This window comes from Erpetoichthys calabaricus, chromosome 17, assembly GCF_900747795.2.
Source record: "Erpetoichthys calabaricus chromosome 17, fErpCal1.3, whole genome shotgun sequence".
NCBI classification, from domain to species: Eukaryota; Metazoa; Chordata; class Cladistia; order Polypteriformes; family Polypteridae; genus Erpetoichthys; species Erpetoichthys calabaricus.
The window spans coordinates 79,123,870-79,141,876 of record NC_041410.2 but is presented as its reverse complement, the minus strand read 5'-3'; the positions used below and the strand labels follow the sequence as shown (position 1 = coordinate 79,141,876).

At 43.1% G+C, this 18,007-nt stretch overlaps 1 protein-coding gene across 1 annotated transcript in view; it reads right to left on the bottom strand.

Moving 5' to 3' along the window:
* The window catches only part of atp1a3b (ATPase Na+/K+ transporting subunit alpha 3b), a 56,970-nt gene extending 42,508 nt beyond the window's left edge, over positions 1–14,462 (bottom strand). The window contains exons 1-8 of the mRNA XM_028823798.2: positions 14,240–14,462; positions 8,211–8,336; positions 8,017–8,076; positions 1,193–1,396; positions 818–931; positions 587–721; positions 384–501; positions 13–281 (exon numbers count right to left, since the gene is read on the bottom strand). Of these exons, the coding sequence (XP_028679631.1) occupies positions 13–281; positions 384–501; positions 587–721; positions 818–931; positions 1,193–1,396; positions 8,017–8,076; positions 8,211–8,336; positions 14,240–14,245 (1,032 nt within the window). The 5' untranslated portion in view covers positions 14,246–14,462. The remainder of the gene's footprint in view (positions 1–12; positions 282–383; positions 502–586; positions 722–817; positions 932–1,192; positions 1,397–8,016; positions 8,077–8,210; positions 8,337–14,239) is intronic.
* Positions 14,463–18,007: the final 3,545 nt, after the last annotated feature.

Genomic DNA, 18,007 nt, shown 5'->3' with positions numbered 1-18,007 from the left:
CAAACTTCTTACCGTGACTGTAGCCAGCAGACCTTCAGGTACGTTTGCCACAATGATTCCAATCAGGAAGATGACTGCTTCGAGCCAGGAGTAGCCCAGAATGATGGACAGAATGAAAAAGGTCACACCTAAGAAGACAGCTACTCCTGTGATGATGTGGATGAAATGCTCGATTTCCTTGGCAATGGGTGTTTTCCCAGTTTCCAGGCCGGAAGTCAGTGTGGCAATACGTCCCATGACTGTCCTGTCACCGGTGGCAACCACAATGCCTCTGGCTGTGCCTGAATAACAGAGTAAGAAAGTGAGAGTTGTGTGGATGATGCCCAGAAAAAATATGACCGACAACTGTGAGCATCCACAATACCGTGCAGCCAGACACACACCTTCTACACAGTTGGTGGAAAAAAAGGCAATGTTCCTCGTCTCCAGGGGATTGTCATGAGTACAGTCAGGGGACCGAGTCTGAGGCTCTGATTCACCAGTTAGGGAAGAGTTATCCACCTATCAAAAAAGAGAAGTGGCTGGTCAGTTAGAAGAGCTGATTAAAGGATGGAAAAACGGTGGATTATACAAGATGAACCTCTACCTTGCAGCCGTGTGCTGAGATAATCCTCAAATCTGCTGGCACCCTGTCGCCTCCCTTCACCTCCACCAGATCTCCGGCTACAACATCTTCTGCATTGATTTGCATCTTCTCCCCTTCTCGGATCACCAGTGCTTGCTGTTCAAGACAAGACCAGCAGCACAAACACGTAAGTACAATATGAGAATGTACAAAGAGAGAAGAATCCAATCCTGTCTCTCTACATCACCCTACCTGGGGCACCATGTTCTTGAAAGACTCCATGATTTTAGAACTTTTGGCTTCTTGGTAGTAGGAGAAACAACCAGTAATGATGACAACAGCCGCCAACACAATACCCAGGTAAAGCTGTCAAAAATGATAGAAGGTCAATGAATATATAATAATAATTCATTACATTTATATAGCGCTTTTCTCAGTACTCAAAGCGCTATCCACACAGGGAGGAACCAGGAAGCAAACCCACAATCTTCCACAGTCTCCTTACTGCAAAGCAGCAACACTACCACTGCGCCACCAGTGAGGATGCCTGATTACATTGGAGCTTTACTCATTTGTTTATTCCATCCCCTCGTTTACAACCCAGCTTCACCCACTACGCTCACTTACATTGTCCCCAGCTGGATCATCCTCTGTCGCAGCCTGGATTCCATATGCCAAGAAGCAAAGGATTGCACCAATCCACAGTAGGATGGAAAAGCCGCCAAACAGCTGTCTGCAGAACTTGACCCACTCTGGAGTGGTGGGAGGTGGGGTCAAGGCATTTGGTCCGTCGCGTGCCAGGTACTCGGCGGCCCGGGCCAGGGTTAGCCCCTAAAACAGAAAATGAGGGGGTCACATGTGTCATATTCTTAGGCACCTCCCAATCCAAACCCTAATAAACTTCAGCGAATGTTTTCCCAGATTTTGGATCCAGTTGTAGGAGGGAGATATACGAAGAACAACGTGTTGTGACTTATGAGCTAACATCCATGGCATTCTTAATACAAGGAATCCAGTAGAAATGAAGCAGCGGCAAGGGAAACACGTGCACACGGGACCAAGCAAATGGATATGAGACATGAGAAGATGACAGGGTTCTGGAGAACAGAATTGGAGCCAAAGAAGAAAGTGCAAACTCCATGAATAAACTGACAGGCTACACAAGCTATAAGGAAGCAGCACTTTGTCTCCCTTCATATGGGACTGATGTTCAGAAACCAGCAATGACAACCTTAATGGACATTACCAAACAGGATGATCAGAAATGTCTTCAGCAAATGTACTGCTTCCAATGGAGGGCACTTCAAAGGTGATGGTACCCTTTCTCCAACACATGTATTACGAGGACATTTATTCAACTGTATTATCAAAAGTTCAACACTATTACATTCTGCAACTTCTATTGACTATATTAGGACATCTTCAGAGAGACTATTGATACTGATGAAGCTCGAGTCAAGTTTCTACCACCACCATCTGTAATGACCATAGTGTGTGTAAAACAAAAAACAAATGCTGTCTTGTAAAACTGACTTTTAATTGCTGCATTTTCAAGTTGGAGCTAGAAATGAAATAAAATCAGAACTGCCCATCATGATTTTGATAAAAATGACCAGAAAATGCCCATTAAACTTCGTGGGCACTATTTGCTATAATCAGCGTTTTTGCATTTATTATTTGTGCCTTTCCTGTATTGGTTTAGGAACATCCATATAGGGAATTTGTTTTTTTTTTTTTTTGACCCAATGAATTGGATTCTGGTACCCATTTTGGAATAACCACGTTAGTTGGTGCTATACATGATGTCACTGGCATGAGCATACCAAAGTCAGCTTGTGCCCTCCTGGATTTGGATACAATTGGTGTGCAATTCTTTGCATGTTTACTTTTCTTGGATAAAGAATTTCTTTTTTGGCATTACGACTTTTCATTTTTGATTGGTGTTTTAAACATGGCAGAAGATCCTGTTTTAATTTTCGATGACAGTCTTGGCTCAATTTAACAGTGGCGGGCCGTCAGGGCCTTCAAAGCCTTCTCTGCTGGCCTAAAAAAATATCTGAATCACAAACTGATGTTAATTATATTTTGTCCATGAATACTTATTAAATAATTCCAAACAGTCTGTCCGCTTCCTTTCATAGCTTTTCCAATGGCTGTTCTGCTTCCAGACATGTATTTTCGTATTAAAGCATTTAACCAATCACATTTCAGCCATCATTTGTTGCCAGGCAGGGTCAAAGTCAAAGAAGTCTGCCAGGAGGCCTTCACAATCCGTTCTGCAGGCCCTCTAACACAAAATAGATGTCGATTAAACCGTTGCTTCAACCAATCAGATTTTGAGTTGGTTTCACTAGGGCCCTCTAGCAGGCGTACAGCAACGTCACCATATTCAGACCCGTTGATTGGATAGGATGGTGTAATATAAAAATCTGAATGAGAGCATCATGGGGCAGCTGTACACATTGGTATGTTTGGCGGTGACCATTCCCGTGTCCACTGCTTCTGTCGAGCGGACATTTTCAGCCCTAAAGCGAAATAAAACTTATGCCAGAAATACGACAGGGCAGGTTTGACTTTCAGCATTAGCTTCGATGGCGATAGAAAGGGACTTCGTGAAGGAACTGAAGCGCACGGATAATCTGTACGACAGAGTAATTGAACTGTTTTTGAGGAAAGAGAGGATGGATTTTGTTTACAAATAATCCGAATTTTTGGTGAGTAAAATGTTGCGATTTTCCTAAATAATATTGCAAGTTTATGAGTTATTATTGATGTTTTTTATGTGTGTCGCGGGCTGTAGCTGCAGTAGAAAGGAACTTGTTCACCCCTGGTTTGTCTATTCAATAAAGGCATTTATTGTGGCTATAGGAGTTATCTATCTGCGATGCAACGGCTCTTTATACTATATTTCTGCATATTAAGATGGTTTTTATAACCATAAATTAGTTTTTGAGGGGCGGGTTGATTCAGACGGAGCACTACTGAAGGCCTAGGTGTGAAATGCACGGTCCGCCACTGCAATTTAATGACTACGGCTGATCTCCTGAACCTTTCATTAAAAATCGTATCACCTCTTTCTGAATCAGTAAACTACTAAAGGAATTCTCTATCCAAAAATTTTATTTTTTTTTTAAATTTATTACTTACCCCTTATACATTGTAGTGGAGGCTGACAAAAAACTTTAATCTTATAAGAGGAAGCAGTTTCTGATACTACAGAAGTCAAACGAGCAGTACTGCGCAGCAGCAAATGATGTGAAACATGTGCATGGAAAAAATAAACAAAAAATAAACTTATGTTACACTCTTCACGTGATCCACATGTCAAATGATTTTTTGCTAAAATATTTTATAAACAGTTACTTCCGGAATTATCTCTGAACACATAAACAGGAAACCCAAAGGCTCACAGACAGGACAGACAGGACTTTGGACCAACAAATGACATGGACAGGCTGGTAATCAAGTCAAAGACTCAATCCTGCAAGTCTTTAGGTTTCTTCTTTATGTGCTCACTGAAAATTCCAGAACTAAGAATAATTTTGCACAAAAGCATTCATTTTGCATGTTTTGAGGAAACAACTGGATAACAGACGTGTGAATTATGTGAGATTTTTTCTAATTTACATGGACATGCTTCCACATATTTTGCCGTAATACAGCACTGGTCACCATTGAGTTACGTTATGTCATAAACTTGTTCTCTCCATTCTGCATGAAAACATGAGAAAATGGGCAGCATTGTTTATAATGGCCCTAATTTTGTTTGACTTCCTTTTTTCCTATTACCTCTAGGGGATCCAGGGAGCATCCCATTACTGAGCCTGCCCTTTTAATTAGCCTGTTGATTTGGTGGGCCTCTCTTGAAGTGATGTTACCTGCCCAACACACCAAAGCGTAGAAAAACACACTGGCTCATCACATAGTTACAGAAGATGTGAAGGATGTCACTTCTTATATTAAAGGAATGCAGTCTCCTAAGGAAAAAAAAACCTGCTCTGCCCTTTCCTATATAGTCCCTCTGTGTTCTGAGACCAGTCCAACCTGTCATTATTGTGGACCACCAAGTACTTGTAGGAGTGGACCACTTCTACATCCACTCCCTGAATAGTAAGCGGTACTAAGTATAGTAAGTAGTTCCTCGGTTTTGCTGATATTTAGTAGCAGACAATTTTCTTTGCACCAAGAAGCTAGGAGGGACCAGGCCCCTCCTGGACCCCGTGATTATCAGAGGTGACTGTGTGCAGAGGGTGCAGACCTATAAATACCTGGGAGTGCAGCTGGATGATAAATTGGACTGGACTGCCAATACTGATGCTCTGTGCAAGAGAGGACAGAGCTAACTATACTTCCTTAGAAGGCTGGCGTTCTTCAACATCTGCAATAAGATGCTGCAGATGTTCTATCACACGGTTGTGGCGAGCACCCTCTTCTACGCGGTGGTGTGCCTGGGAGGTAGCATAAAGAAGAGGGACACCTTACGCCTGGACAAACTGGTGAGGAAGGCAGTCTCTATTGTAGGCATGGAGCTGGACAGTTTGACATCTGTGGCAGAGCGACGGGCACTGAGCAGGCTCCTGTCAATTATGGAGAATCCACTGCATCCACTGAACAGGATCATCTGAAGACAGAAGAGCAGCTTCAGCGACAGACTGCTGTCACTGTCCTGCTCCACTGACAGATTGAGGAGATCGTTCCTCCCCCACACTATGCGACTCTTCAATTCCACCCGGGGGTTTGGGAAACGTTAACATTATACAAAGTTATTGTCTGTTATATCTGCATTTTTATCACTCTTCAAATTAAATAAAGAAAAAACCGAAATCTTAGTGATTGGCAATAATGGATACAATGAGGCTATTAGAAATAAACTGGATGCATTAGGATTAAAAGTCAAATCGGAGGTAAAAAGCTTAGGGGTAACCGTTGATTGTAATCTGAATTTTAAATCGCATATTAATAAAATCACTAGGACAGCATTTTTTCACCTAAGGAACATAGCAAAAGTTAGACCTCTTATATCATCGAAAGATGCAGAGAAATTAGTTCATGCGTTTGTCTTTAGTCGGCTAGATTACTGTAATGCACTCCTCTCAGGACTCCCCAAAAAAGACATCAATCGTTTGCAGTTAGTGCAGAATGCAGCTGCTAGAATCCTTACCAGGAAAAGAAAATCCGAACACATTTCTCCAGTTTTGATGTCACTACACTGGTTACCTGTGTCATTCAGAATTGACTTTAAAATTCTGCTTATGGTTTATAAAGCTTTAAATAATCTCGCCCCGTCTTATATATCGGAATATCTGACACCTTATATTCCAAATCGCAACCTCAGATCCTCAACTGAGTGTCTCCTTAGAATTCCAAGAGCAAAACTTAAAAGAAGTGGTGAGGCGGCCTTCTGCTGTTATGCACCTAAAATCTGGAATAGCCTGCCAGTAGGAATTCGCCAGGCTAATACAGTGGAGCACTTTAAAAAACTACTGAAAACACATTACTTAACATGGCCTTCTCATAACTTCACTGTAATTTAATCCTGACACTCTGTATATCCAATTCATTATAATAACTATTCATTCAAAATTTGTACTAACCCCTACTCTCTCTTCTGTTTCCTTTTCCGGTGTCCTATTGGTGGTGGCTTGTGCCACCACCATCTACCCAAAGCACCATGATGTTCCAACAATGATGGATGGATTAAAAGCCAGAAGTCTGTATAACCATCAGCATCAAGTGACTCCATGAGAACCCTAACTACAAAGAGGACTATTTCATTTATGTTAGGTAGAATGCCCAAAGGGGACTGGGCGGTCTCGTGGCCTGGAGCCCCTACAGATTTTATTTTTTTCTCCAGCTTTCTGGAGTTTTTTTTTGTTTTTTCTGTCCACCCTGGCCATCGGACCTTACTCCTTATTATGTTAACTAAGGTTGTCTTATTTTAATTTCTTTTTTGTCTTTTATTCTTTTTTTCTTCATTATGTAAAGCACTTTGAGCTACTTTTTGTATGAAAATGTGCTATATAAATAAATGTTGTTGTTGTTGTAATATATTTTTTTTATCAGTATGCTGCTGGAGTATGTGAATTTCCCCTTAGGATACTAATCATATCTATCTATCTATCTATCTATCTATCTATCTATCTATCTATCTATCTATCTATCTATCTATCTATCTATCTACAGTGTATCTAAGTTCTCCACTCGACTCCTCTCCTCTGTCTCACCACCTTATCAATACACCACAAAAGTGCAAAATCATCTGAGAATGTCTGCAAGTGACATGACCTGATATTATATATATAGTCAGAGGTCATCTTCTAACAGGTCTCCTCTCAGAGGTCTTCATATTTTGGTTGATCCTTGCACTTCTGATCTCCTGCCTATCCTATAGCCTGCTTGTGTCTACTCCTTCAAATGTTCATTCGTCTCTCATTTGACTACTCTGAATTATAACTGGAGCTAAAACGGAATGCAGCTTACAATTAATTGTCAATATGAAAATCAAATGGAACTAAAACTTGGGCAGTTGTAAAAATGACTAGCAAGCATGTGTCCTCCAAATCCAAGCCTTTTCCCAGAGTACAACTATAGCTTTCAACATTAGCCCTCCAGAGATGACATATGCATTCACCCATTACAGTATTCTACCCAATCCTGGATGCAAGAAGTACAAATTGATACCCCAGAAGGGCACACACATGCACAGACCCACCTTTACCATGACAACGTATACGTTTATTGGGTTATTACTGTCATGGGCACAGTGTACAGTGAAATTCGTACTTTTTCACCGCTACACATGAGACTTAAAGGGACTTAATTGAGATGTTGCAGTTGAAATGTCGGAAATTCCAATGGAAATTACATGCAGCCACAAGGATAAAATAATAACTCTGCAAACTACGATTTGAACCAATTTTATAAGAAATTTATATAATCAGCACAACTACTGCTCCAATGTGTAGTGCCATGCCACAGACTAAAATATGTCAAACAAAACCTGTGAATTCTCTTAAAATAATGATAGCAATTGAAAATATCACTTATATTCTTATATTTTCTATAATTACTCTTGCTGCCCATTCCCATATAATACAACAGTTACTCATGATCTTATGTCATGAATCAAAGGTAGCAAACTGAGAGCCATCGACACTTTGATGTAGGGGGTGGCTGCCATGTAAAGGCACTTATCTTTTATTTGCTCAATATTACTAAAACCACGTCAATGTCTGAAGCCAAAATAGTGGTTTGCTGTCATCTTCTCCAGTGGCCTTGAATTCCTGCTTAAGAAAGGTACACCCTCTCTGCCACATGCACAGCACTCCTAAGAGAGGACAGGACTTTTAACTTGTCCCCTCCCCTTCATGTCCTAACACCATCTGATGAACCAGACAAACATCTGGTTCCTGGGATCCCAGGTACACCAGTGAAGGGCATTTCTTTCTTACCTGGACACAGTCTGTGTTGTGCTTTCTGCAAACCTCTTCAACTGACATCTTGTGCTCAGTCTGCCAAAAACAAAGTGACACATTAGTGTAACGGAAGGTATTCCAGTTGCAGGGAATGGTGTGGGCTGGAAGAGAAAAATCGAGAGGTGGAACACTGAAAGTTACTGGAGACCTACAGACACCCGAGTACTTACCAGTGGCACTTCCTTTTTTAAGTCATCAAGGTCTTTGGGTTTGGGGAGCCCCTTCTTCTTTGGGGAGTCCTTGTCATCTTTGTCACCTTTTGTGGTTGCCACACGATAGCTGTCTGACCGTCCGTACTAGAACAAAGACAGAAGGAAAAACATCTTTTATCGGTTTCATTTATTATTCCTCTTTCGGATGTTTATTATGAATTAACATGCCTGGCCAGCATAGTCACGGAATAAGTATCAATTTGGATTCAAGATTCCACGGAAAATTCACCACTTCCCTTCTCCATGCTAGAGACAGCTTGTCTTGTCTGTGGCATCTAAACAAACACCCTCCATGTCTGCACTGCAGCAGTAATGGTGGGGAAGTCTGTCATGTACGATTACTGCTGCTTCTCTCAGGTGGCTTTTCACTGCTCTCCAGTTATGGCTCAGGTGGTCTGAGAAACTGAACTGGGCAAACATCTGCCTACTTGAGCACTGCAGACTGTCATACTCCTCACTAGAGGCTGAATCAAGCCAGGATCCAACAAACTTTCCACAAGAGTAAAGTGAACAGACAAGAGTCTGGCCAGCAGCCTTCCATGAATTTGTAATGCTGATCATTAGATCAAATTCTTCAATATGAATCTATAGGGTTCCTTTTTCCCTTAATTGTGAGTGGAAACTAAACTTGGATGGAAAAGAAACCCAAGACCACAGCCACTGTTTCCAATAAGCCTCTCATCTGTCCTTCTGAATTTGGCCCTGGATGTCTCCTGAGGAAGAAGTACTCTGTCTTGAACATTTGTCAAGTCTGTGGGATATAACTGTGCCTGGGGACATCAAAACCCGTCATCTGTGAAATATTATGGTGTGTTTGGGATGAAGCCTCAACAACTCTACCACAAGAAAGATTCTGTGATAGTCGGACACAGCTCTATATAGCAGACATTAACGTATCTGCTTGCTGAAAAGCATGAATTTTACTGGAGTTGTGGGCTTGGATGCAACCATTCATCCATGGCAATGCCTACGAAGATTAAAATACTGCCGGCAAAGTCTTATTTTGGGATAAAGCTTAATGGACATAGCTGTGAGGATTAATGCTTCAGGGTGGTTTAAATCACCAGTACAGACATTTACACCTTCTACCCTGACACAGGGTTAAAGTACACAGGCCTGGCCACTTCTGCAGTGTTTGTGGGTTTAGCCCTATTCCTGTGGGCATTTCTGACTGGCAAATGTCTTTTGTCTATGTGATGTTATTCATTCCAGCCTGTACGCGTATATGACTATTAAACACTCTGCCTTAGGAAGGCTTTCTACCTCAATCCAGGGTAATTCTCCAGTCTTTAAGGGTCGACCTTCCTACTTGGACATTTTACTTGTGTTAAATGTGTTTCAGTTTATGTAGGGATAGCAGTTCTGTCCTATTGTGTGGCATCACTGACAAAGACAGATCTTCAGTGCATGTGGATCAGGCCACCAAGTTTATTAGAGACAAATCTTTGGCCTATTTTGGATGTACCTTTCTACAGTCCCGTGAGAGTCTCTAGTCTATATAGTTCCATCCATCCATCCATTTTCCATCCATCCATCCATTTTCCAACCCGCTGAATCCGAACACAGGGTCACGGGGGTCTGCTGGAGCCAATCCCAGCCAACACAGGGCACAAGGCAGGAACTAATCCTGGGCAGGGTGCCAACCCACCGCAGGACACACACAAACACACCCACACACCAAGCACACACTAGGGCCAATTTAGAATTGCCAATCCACCTAACCTGCATGTCTTTGGACTGTGGGAGGAAACCGGAGCGCCCGGAGGAAACCCACGCAGACACGGGGAGAACATGCAAACTCCACACAGGGAGGACCCGGGAAGCGAACCCAGGTCCCCAGGTCTCGCAGTGCAGCAGCGCTACCCACTGCGCCACCATTCCGCCCTTTATTTAGAATTACAAGGCCCCAGTTTGTTTGACACGAGCCGGGCTTTGGTCTATACACCCTCTGCTAAAGATACATGTTTGATACTCTGCATGTCTCCTACTTCTATGTGTTTATCACTTTGACCTGGAACAGATTAAATGCAAATAAATGCATAGTCCTTGGATGACAGGGTTAGGTTGCTAAATCTTGGGCATGTACACAGTGAATGTAATATTAACCCTTTCTACCCTTTTGAATCTCAACATATCTACCGTGGTTACACATTTCGGTCTCTGTAAGGCTCTGGCCTGTGCAGGATTACAAGACATAGCTAGACATTTCCACTGAACCCAAAGCCTCTGGTCAATGTAGGACTGTTACTCTTTTCTTGGTGATCTCTTATGAATAAATATTTAATCCCTTGTTAATACAAGGCTGACCCTTCTGTCCAGGACATGGGAATGGAAGCAGGCACTCTGACAAGGTCCTGTCTCCAGTCTACATGGATTAATCCTTCTACAGTAGACATGTCTATGGAGACCAAGCATTTTGTTCTTTACAGAGTTCATCTCTTCTTACTCTGGATATGATTATCTTAGTTAGATACCTTCTATGAAGAGTTAACCATTGAACCATGAACACCTAACCACCCATCCTCTGGTCGCAAGGCAGCCAATCCCAGAAGGCATAGGGCACAAGGACGGAACAATTCCAGGACAGGTCACCAGCCCATTGCAGGGTAAACACAAGCACACACAAACACACTAGGGTCAATTTACCAATGCATATCCACCTAACATGCATGTCTTTGAACTGTAGGAGGAAGCTCTACCATGAAGAGGAAAGAGAGGTCAGATACTCAGTGCTGCGCAAATCTGTGATTTATATGGAGCAACTCGACAACTTTATATATTTCTGGAGGAAATGATTTATTCCAAATGCAGTTAATTGTCCAGACGTTGAGATGTCTGTTAGAGATACATTTACAGTTAATCCATCTATCTCAGATTTGGATATGGCTGTGGGGTTAAGTATTTGGTTTTTAGACAAGTACTCAATCATGGGCTAAATCTTTTTGCATGGACATGTAAGTAAACAAGCAAGTCTTCTGCATATTTGGTGTCAAGCCTTCTAGCCTGGACATACTCGCTGGTGTTTACCAACTACATTCTGTGCAAGCCTCAGGTCTATGTAGGGTTAAAATCTTCCATTTTAGGTATTTCTATGGAAGGCAAGTCTTTAGGTATTCTACTTTGGTTTGTCCTGTGTCACTGTGGCTAATGTAATACTCAAAGCTATTTAGGAGAAGGGTGCAAGACAAACAGAAGGCTTTTGTGTTTTTAATTGGGGAGATCCAAAATAGAAGTCATGACAAGCTGGGTAAGTTTCATTGGAAAGCAAACCACAAAACCAAGGGGCGATTCAGACTGAGAATCATTAACCACGCAAGGAATCAAGACACCAATACACCAAACAAGATTCTGAACAAAGCAAATGGCAAAATAAATTGCAATTTACAATAAATCTGTACTTTGAAAAAGAGCAGACACCAAACAATCTGCCTGGTGACCTTATATTAACATGGCCGCTGTGACATCACACGTCACGACGGCAAGTATCACAAAATGGTGCCCATGGTGACGTCACCAACAAGGTAGCAGAAGTAATAAAAAACAAAGACCAAATTATTTGAGTCTGGACAGTTATGTTGGTGAAATACTCAGACATGGTCAACTCTCCAAACCATAAGGAGCTACCAGTTTTATTAAATAGTCAACCATTTTATCAAAGCTACCTTGGACAAGACCATGAGAGTTATGGTCACGAGCAAGTCTACCATCTTTATGGGTTTAACCATAACAGTGGTTCAGAACTTCTCCGGTACAAGTTTCAAGTCTATGTAGGTAAACTCTTCCAACCTGGGGTCAGTTAGGGGTTATATCTTCAATCCTCACCTTGCCAAGTGGTCCTATACTTTACCCTATGGATTTTGTTTAGCATAATGTTGGAATAATCAATCAAACCTGAAGTAATAATCCCTCTGAAATCTGGAATTAGAAGAGTTGCATTAGATAAGCCCCTGATGGTTTGGTTTGTGCTGAATATGCTCCTTACTCAAGAGCACGCGGTTTCCCACAGATGCTGTGCCCTCGACCCACTTGTTCAGTATGTACCAGCGATCTGGCAGTGAGCCAGTGCTGCAGCAGCTGCAGAGAATAGTGAGCCAGCTCTCAGACACAATCCTGCGGGCAAGAAACGGGTGGGGAGGGTAGTGCAGGTCTTTCGAACAAATGACAGGTACCACAAGGTCAAACCCTGTAACTAACTGTCATATTCACAAAGCTAGAGAGACCCAGCTGAGAGAATTCCACGAATTCATCACGAGGACTGACACAAAGCGCGACACGTGCCGCTCTCACTGCAGCATGACAGCGAGTGATCAGATGAAGGAGCGGAAGGGCCAGCAAGGACGGGGAGCACTCAGGAACATGACTACAGGGAGAAAAAAAAAATAATTACATGAGGCGTTAGACAGGCAAAAGACTTGGGGGGGTGGGGGGCGCATGCAAAATGTGCAGTATGTTGACGGAGAACAAAAAGACTTGGGCATCAGAATTATCGTGGTGTAAAACGTGCACATGTGTCTATGAGCTTCAGACAGAAAGTCGACTACAGTGTTAAAGACACATAACAAAGGACAATTTGTAAGATTCCAATTTTCTGCTGAGATGCATAGATTAATTTACAAAGCAAAGAATAACAATGAAACTGCAGATGAGTCAGACACAGTGAGCAAGACAAAGTGCTTGGATGAGCAATATGGAATTTGACTGCCTATAGCCGAAATTCATCCCTTGACTACAGTCGTTCAAGTGCTTACAGCGCCACCTTGCACTTAAACTGAAAAACTACACCTCGAAAACTGGAAATAATGCCTCATTTCCTCACAGGCCTTCAACTGGTTTTTCAACGAAGGTGACCAGTCCGTGGGCCAAACTACTTGTTGATCTTATCCTCTCAGAGGCAGGATATGATCTTCATTCTCTACTACAGAACATATATATTCCAGCAGGTTGTGGAAGGGGCATGGTGGATATGAACTATAAAGACTTACTCAAGGTCACAGAACAAGAGATGGGGTTCAGGGTGCATGGCCTATTACATTTTATATATAATGCAAACAAAAAAAAATTCACTGCACTACAGCGGACACCCACTGATATGTTCAGCCCAGGACCAAACTCTCTGCTGCCTGCAGCATCCTCTCAGGGTCTGCATGAATCTGTGGAAGACAAACCCGACATGCCCCCCCCCCCCCACCTAAACCCACACACTTTGCATTTGTCTCACCCAGCTTGTCAGATTAAATGCTGTCCTTTATCTCTGAGCCATCACCTTGGATTGTCAAGGCTGCTAATTACAGGCCAAAAGCCTATAAACGTGATGTGCCGTAGCCTGAATAGGAAGTGGAAAATTAACAATCCCTATATTCACAGACATGTTGGTTACCCCATAAGGGAACAGAGCATTCAACTGACTTTCTCAGATTTAGCAGTTAATCGCATTCAGGGGGTGGGTACCCTAATAACTGTAAGATGAGGGGCACAAAGAATAATCAGGATGTCTTTTGTATCCAATTGGTTCACAATTCAACAATCCACATACTGTCTTTGTTGGTGCCAGGTTGTTTATTCCATTTTCGTTAAAGACCAACGGCAGACGAACCCCCAACCCCCCCCCCCCCCCCCCCCCCTTACGTAACCGATGCGGCGCCCCCTGTGGGTCGATTACTCTTTGCTACCTGCTGTCATGCAACCCTCAATTTTATTCCCAGCCCCCAAGGATGCTTTCATTTATTCTATTAACCCCAAAAGAGGAGGTCACTCCTGCATCCCCACCTCCACCCCCGCAGCTTGGACAGACGTGCCGCAGTCTGCTCGCCTCGGACCCGCAGTAGCGCATCCCTTCTACCTCTGTCCTTCAGCATCACCCGCAGCGCCACGCACCGCACCACACCACACCGCAGCGCGCCGGCCACCGCCTTCTCTGCCGCAGTCGCATCGCTTCCGTCTGGCGCTGCATAGTCAGTCGCCTTCACCGAAGGAAATCCGGTGCCTACCCCCATGGTGATGCGGTGGTCGGTCCTTGCTGCAGTGGGATCACGAAGTTCGCTGGATGCTTATGGCGCACGAATTTTGGAGATGATGACAGGCTATTGCCCGGGGGTATTGCCCCGGTCCGGTGGTGGGCGTCTGCCGGATAAGCCGCGACTCGTCTTTCAGCGCCGAAGCACCTGCCACGCGACGTCTTTCTCACTGAGAAGCGGCTGAATGAGCGGTCGCCCCCCCCGCGAACCTATTCTTATATGAGTGATGCTTCACCACGCCCCCGGCGGCAGCAATCGCCCTATGAAAGCACGACGGAGACACTCCCACTTTACTGCAGATTCAAGTGATGGGGAAATGAGGACCAGTGAGAGAGACAGAGGAGAGAGAGGGAGAGGGAGAGAGAGAGAGAGTGAGAGAACATGGTGTTCTGATAGTCAGAAAGAGGGCTCTGCTATCTGCGTTTATGTAAAACCTTCCAGAGTCACAAAGTTCATTTTCATCTAATGAAGCTCTATAAGAAAAAAGGCAAGATTTAAAAATGACACATCCAGCCTTGGTTAGAAGCCCAGAGCTGGCAAGCTTGCAGGAGTGACACTTAGGGCAGGTGAACACTAGCCTGCTGGAATTGCCTTCACCAGGTTAGCCAATCACCTGCCAGTAAAGCGTGGCTAACTCAGCCAATAGATGCTTCCGACGGGCAAATGACTGCGCATTGACTGAAATGAAGCCCGCAAGCTGGCAAACGTTTGTCTGCTAATGTTGTGGGCATCTGTGGAAATCTTGTAGTCCAAAAGTCCACCAGCATCATGAGGAGTTAACTGCTAAAGGAGATCTGAGTTTTATTCACAGAACTTAATGAGCCAGGTACAGGAGACATAGCAGCACTTTTGTCTAACTAAACTGCAGCTCAGCTACTGTGGTGTGTGGTCAATATCATCAAATACTTCTCGCAGTTATAGGAGATACAGCAGACCCCATTTTATGTGTGCTGACAGGGGTGGGGAGCGTGTACTGTAGTGGGATTTCTAACCAACCTTTTATATTCAAACTAAAATGGCTGACCACCCTGGCAGTTTACATTAAATTAGATCACTGCTGGCACATGTCTGGGCTACAATCTAACCTGCAGGGGCAAAGGTGGGTTTTGGAAAATTGGCTGAATAAATGGATGTAAGGATGGATAAATGTCAGATCATGTTTAGTCTGCTCTTTTTGATGCCACTTACATTTTGGATAGAATGTACCAGGCCTTCAAAAATGCGATGGTGAAACTTTCTTATTAGTCATACACACCCAAATCAAGCTCCTCCTGGGTACTAAATTTACCATCACATGTTATTTATCTAATGAGTCCCTAGAGGGTACAGAAAAAAAAGAAAAAACACATAAGGTTAGTTCAAAGGACATGCCAGGCTGGGGTGCTTAACTTCTCCTAAACGCCTTATAAAGAAAATCTAAACAAACGTGAAGTTTAGCAAGGCAAGACCTTTTCTTCCTGTCAGAATTCACACAATGCAGTGCATCACATTCAAACAAAAGCTTCGGTTTTATAATCATTCCCTGACAATTCCACACAATCTATTTTGTACCCTGCTTACCCAGTTTAGGTTGTCAAGAAGTCGATGGCAGCACTATCCTGGCAGCACTGAGTGCAAGACAGGCATAAAACATGGCCCGGGTTCCAGTCAAGTTCACTGCCCACCCTAAATGAAAAATTCGTCCACATAAAATGTTGGCTTATTTTGACATTTAATTGCCCTCCATATGTATCTAAATGCCCATCCCAGGATATCATCCTGCTAACACTTCTGGTGGATGCACTCTCAGGATGCAAGGCTAATTTGAAGGTTACAATTAAACACTGAAGGACCATCATGACATGTACACTATATTGCCAAAAATATTGGGAATTCAGGTGTTCCGATCATTTCCATGGCCACAGGTCTATAAAATCAAGCACCTAGGTATGCAGACTGCTTCTATAAACATTTGTGAAAAAATGAGTCGCTCTCAGGAGCTCAGTGAATTCAAGCGTGGTACCGTGATAGGATGCCACCAGTTCATACATCCATTCATGGAATTTTCTTGCTGCTAAATATTCCACGGTCAACTGTTAGTGGTATTATAACAAAGTGGAAGCAACTGGGAACAACAGCAACTCAGCCACGAAGTGTCATGTAAAATCACAGAGTGGGGACTGCGCATGCTGAGGCGCACAGTGTGCAGAAGTCACCAACTTTCTGCAGAGTCAATAGCTACAGACCTCCAGATGTGGCCTTCAGATTAGCTCCAGACCAATGTGTAGAGAGCTCCTTGGAATGAGTTTCCATGGCTGAGCAGCTGCATCCTAGCCTTACATCACCAAGTGCTAAGCAAAATGTCCGTGAAAACTGTATGAAGGCCTTCAAAGGAATTTTTCTAAGAAGAATTGGATCACACATTTCTCCAGGTCTCACTTTCTCTAAGAGCAGCTTTTTCTCATCTACCCTTGCTTTTTCTCCTGTCCTCTGCAATGGCTTCAGAACACAGAACAAAAGAACATAAGAAATTTGACAAACAACAGGAGACCATTCAGTCCATCAGGCTTGTTTAACTCATAGTGAAGATGTCCCAATATCTCACCCAGATTCTTCTTAAATGTTGTCCAGGCTTCATCTTTTGGGAGTTTGTTCCAGAATCCCACAACTCTTTGCATAAAAGAGCTTCCTGATTTCAGTCCTAAAAGCACTTCCTCTTAATTTCCACAGATGTCCTCAAGTACGTGATTGACCCTTAAGCTGAAGGAATTCTGCTGGACCTGCTTTATCAATGCCTTTGAGGGTTTTGAGCACTTGGATCAGATCCCCATGCAGTCTCTTCTGCTCGAGACTAAACAGGTTTAATTCTCTGAGTCTGTCACAGTACGACATGTCCTTACATTCTGGGATGCACCTGGCTTTGCTTCCTCCTTCACCTCCTGCTACCTGCTCTTTCCTTTTCAGTTGTACACCTGATGAAGTCTGCACAGCCAAAATGTCGGGTCTTTAACCTTCTTTCCTTCACAGCATTGAAATGCCTTCACCTTTTTGCCTTTGTAGTTGCCTGTCAACGCAGCCCTGCACTTAACTCTATAAAGTGTGCGTTTCTATGTTTCAAGCCTGCAGAAAGTAGAAAACCACCTTCTAATCATTTACATTTATTTGCTTGGCAGACGCTTTTATCCAAAGTGACTTACAAAAGTGGTCAAAATAATCAAGTAACATTAGTCAAGGGCCTCCATATGCAGCAAGTGTAGTAGGACAGGTAACAAAAGCTGATTGCCGCAAGTGAAAAGATGTAATAACTCATACATTTACAAAGAATAAAGCAATCACACTTAAATAAAAAGGATATAAAGTATCTCAGCACAACGTTTTTTTTCTTTTCAATTAGACAGATACAAAGGGGCTTTGCCCCCTGCTCTCTTCGCTCGCCTACCCCCGGCGTTTTGAACCCGTGTCCGCTGGGCAGCCAGGTGTGAGGATGACGCACGTTTAATACGGAGCGCTCGCCCGTGTCACTCTGGGGCTCTCCACTGGTAATACGGAGTCCCGTCCGTACCATTTATGATGTTTTACTTTGCTTTCCACTCTGTCTTTCATTTGAGACCTCGCTTTATTCTGTTTTTGTTATAATGACACCTGGTCCGTGGCGATTTTATTTTCCCTTTTTCGAGTAATAATTTTCATTTGTTTGCGATACTGTGATGTTTATCGTACTGTTAATAATGCATTACTGTAATGTGGTTCACCTATGCCGTA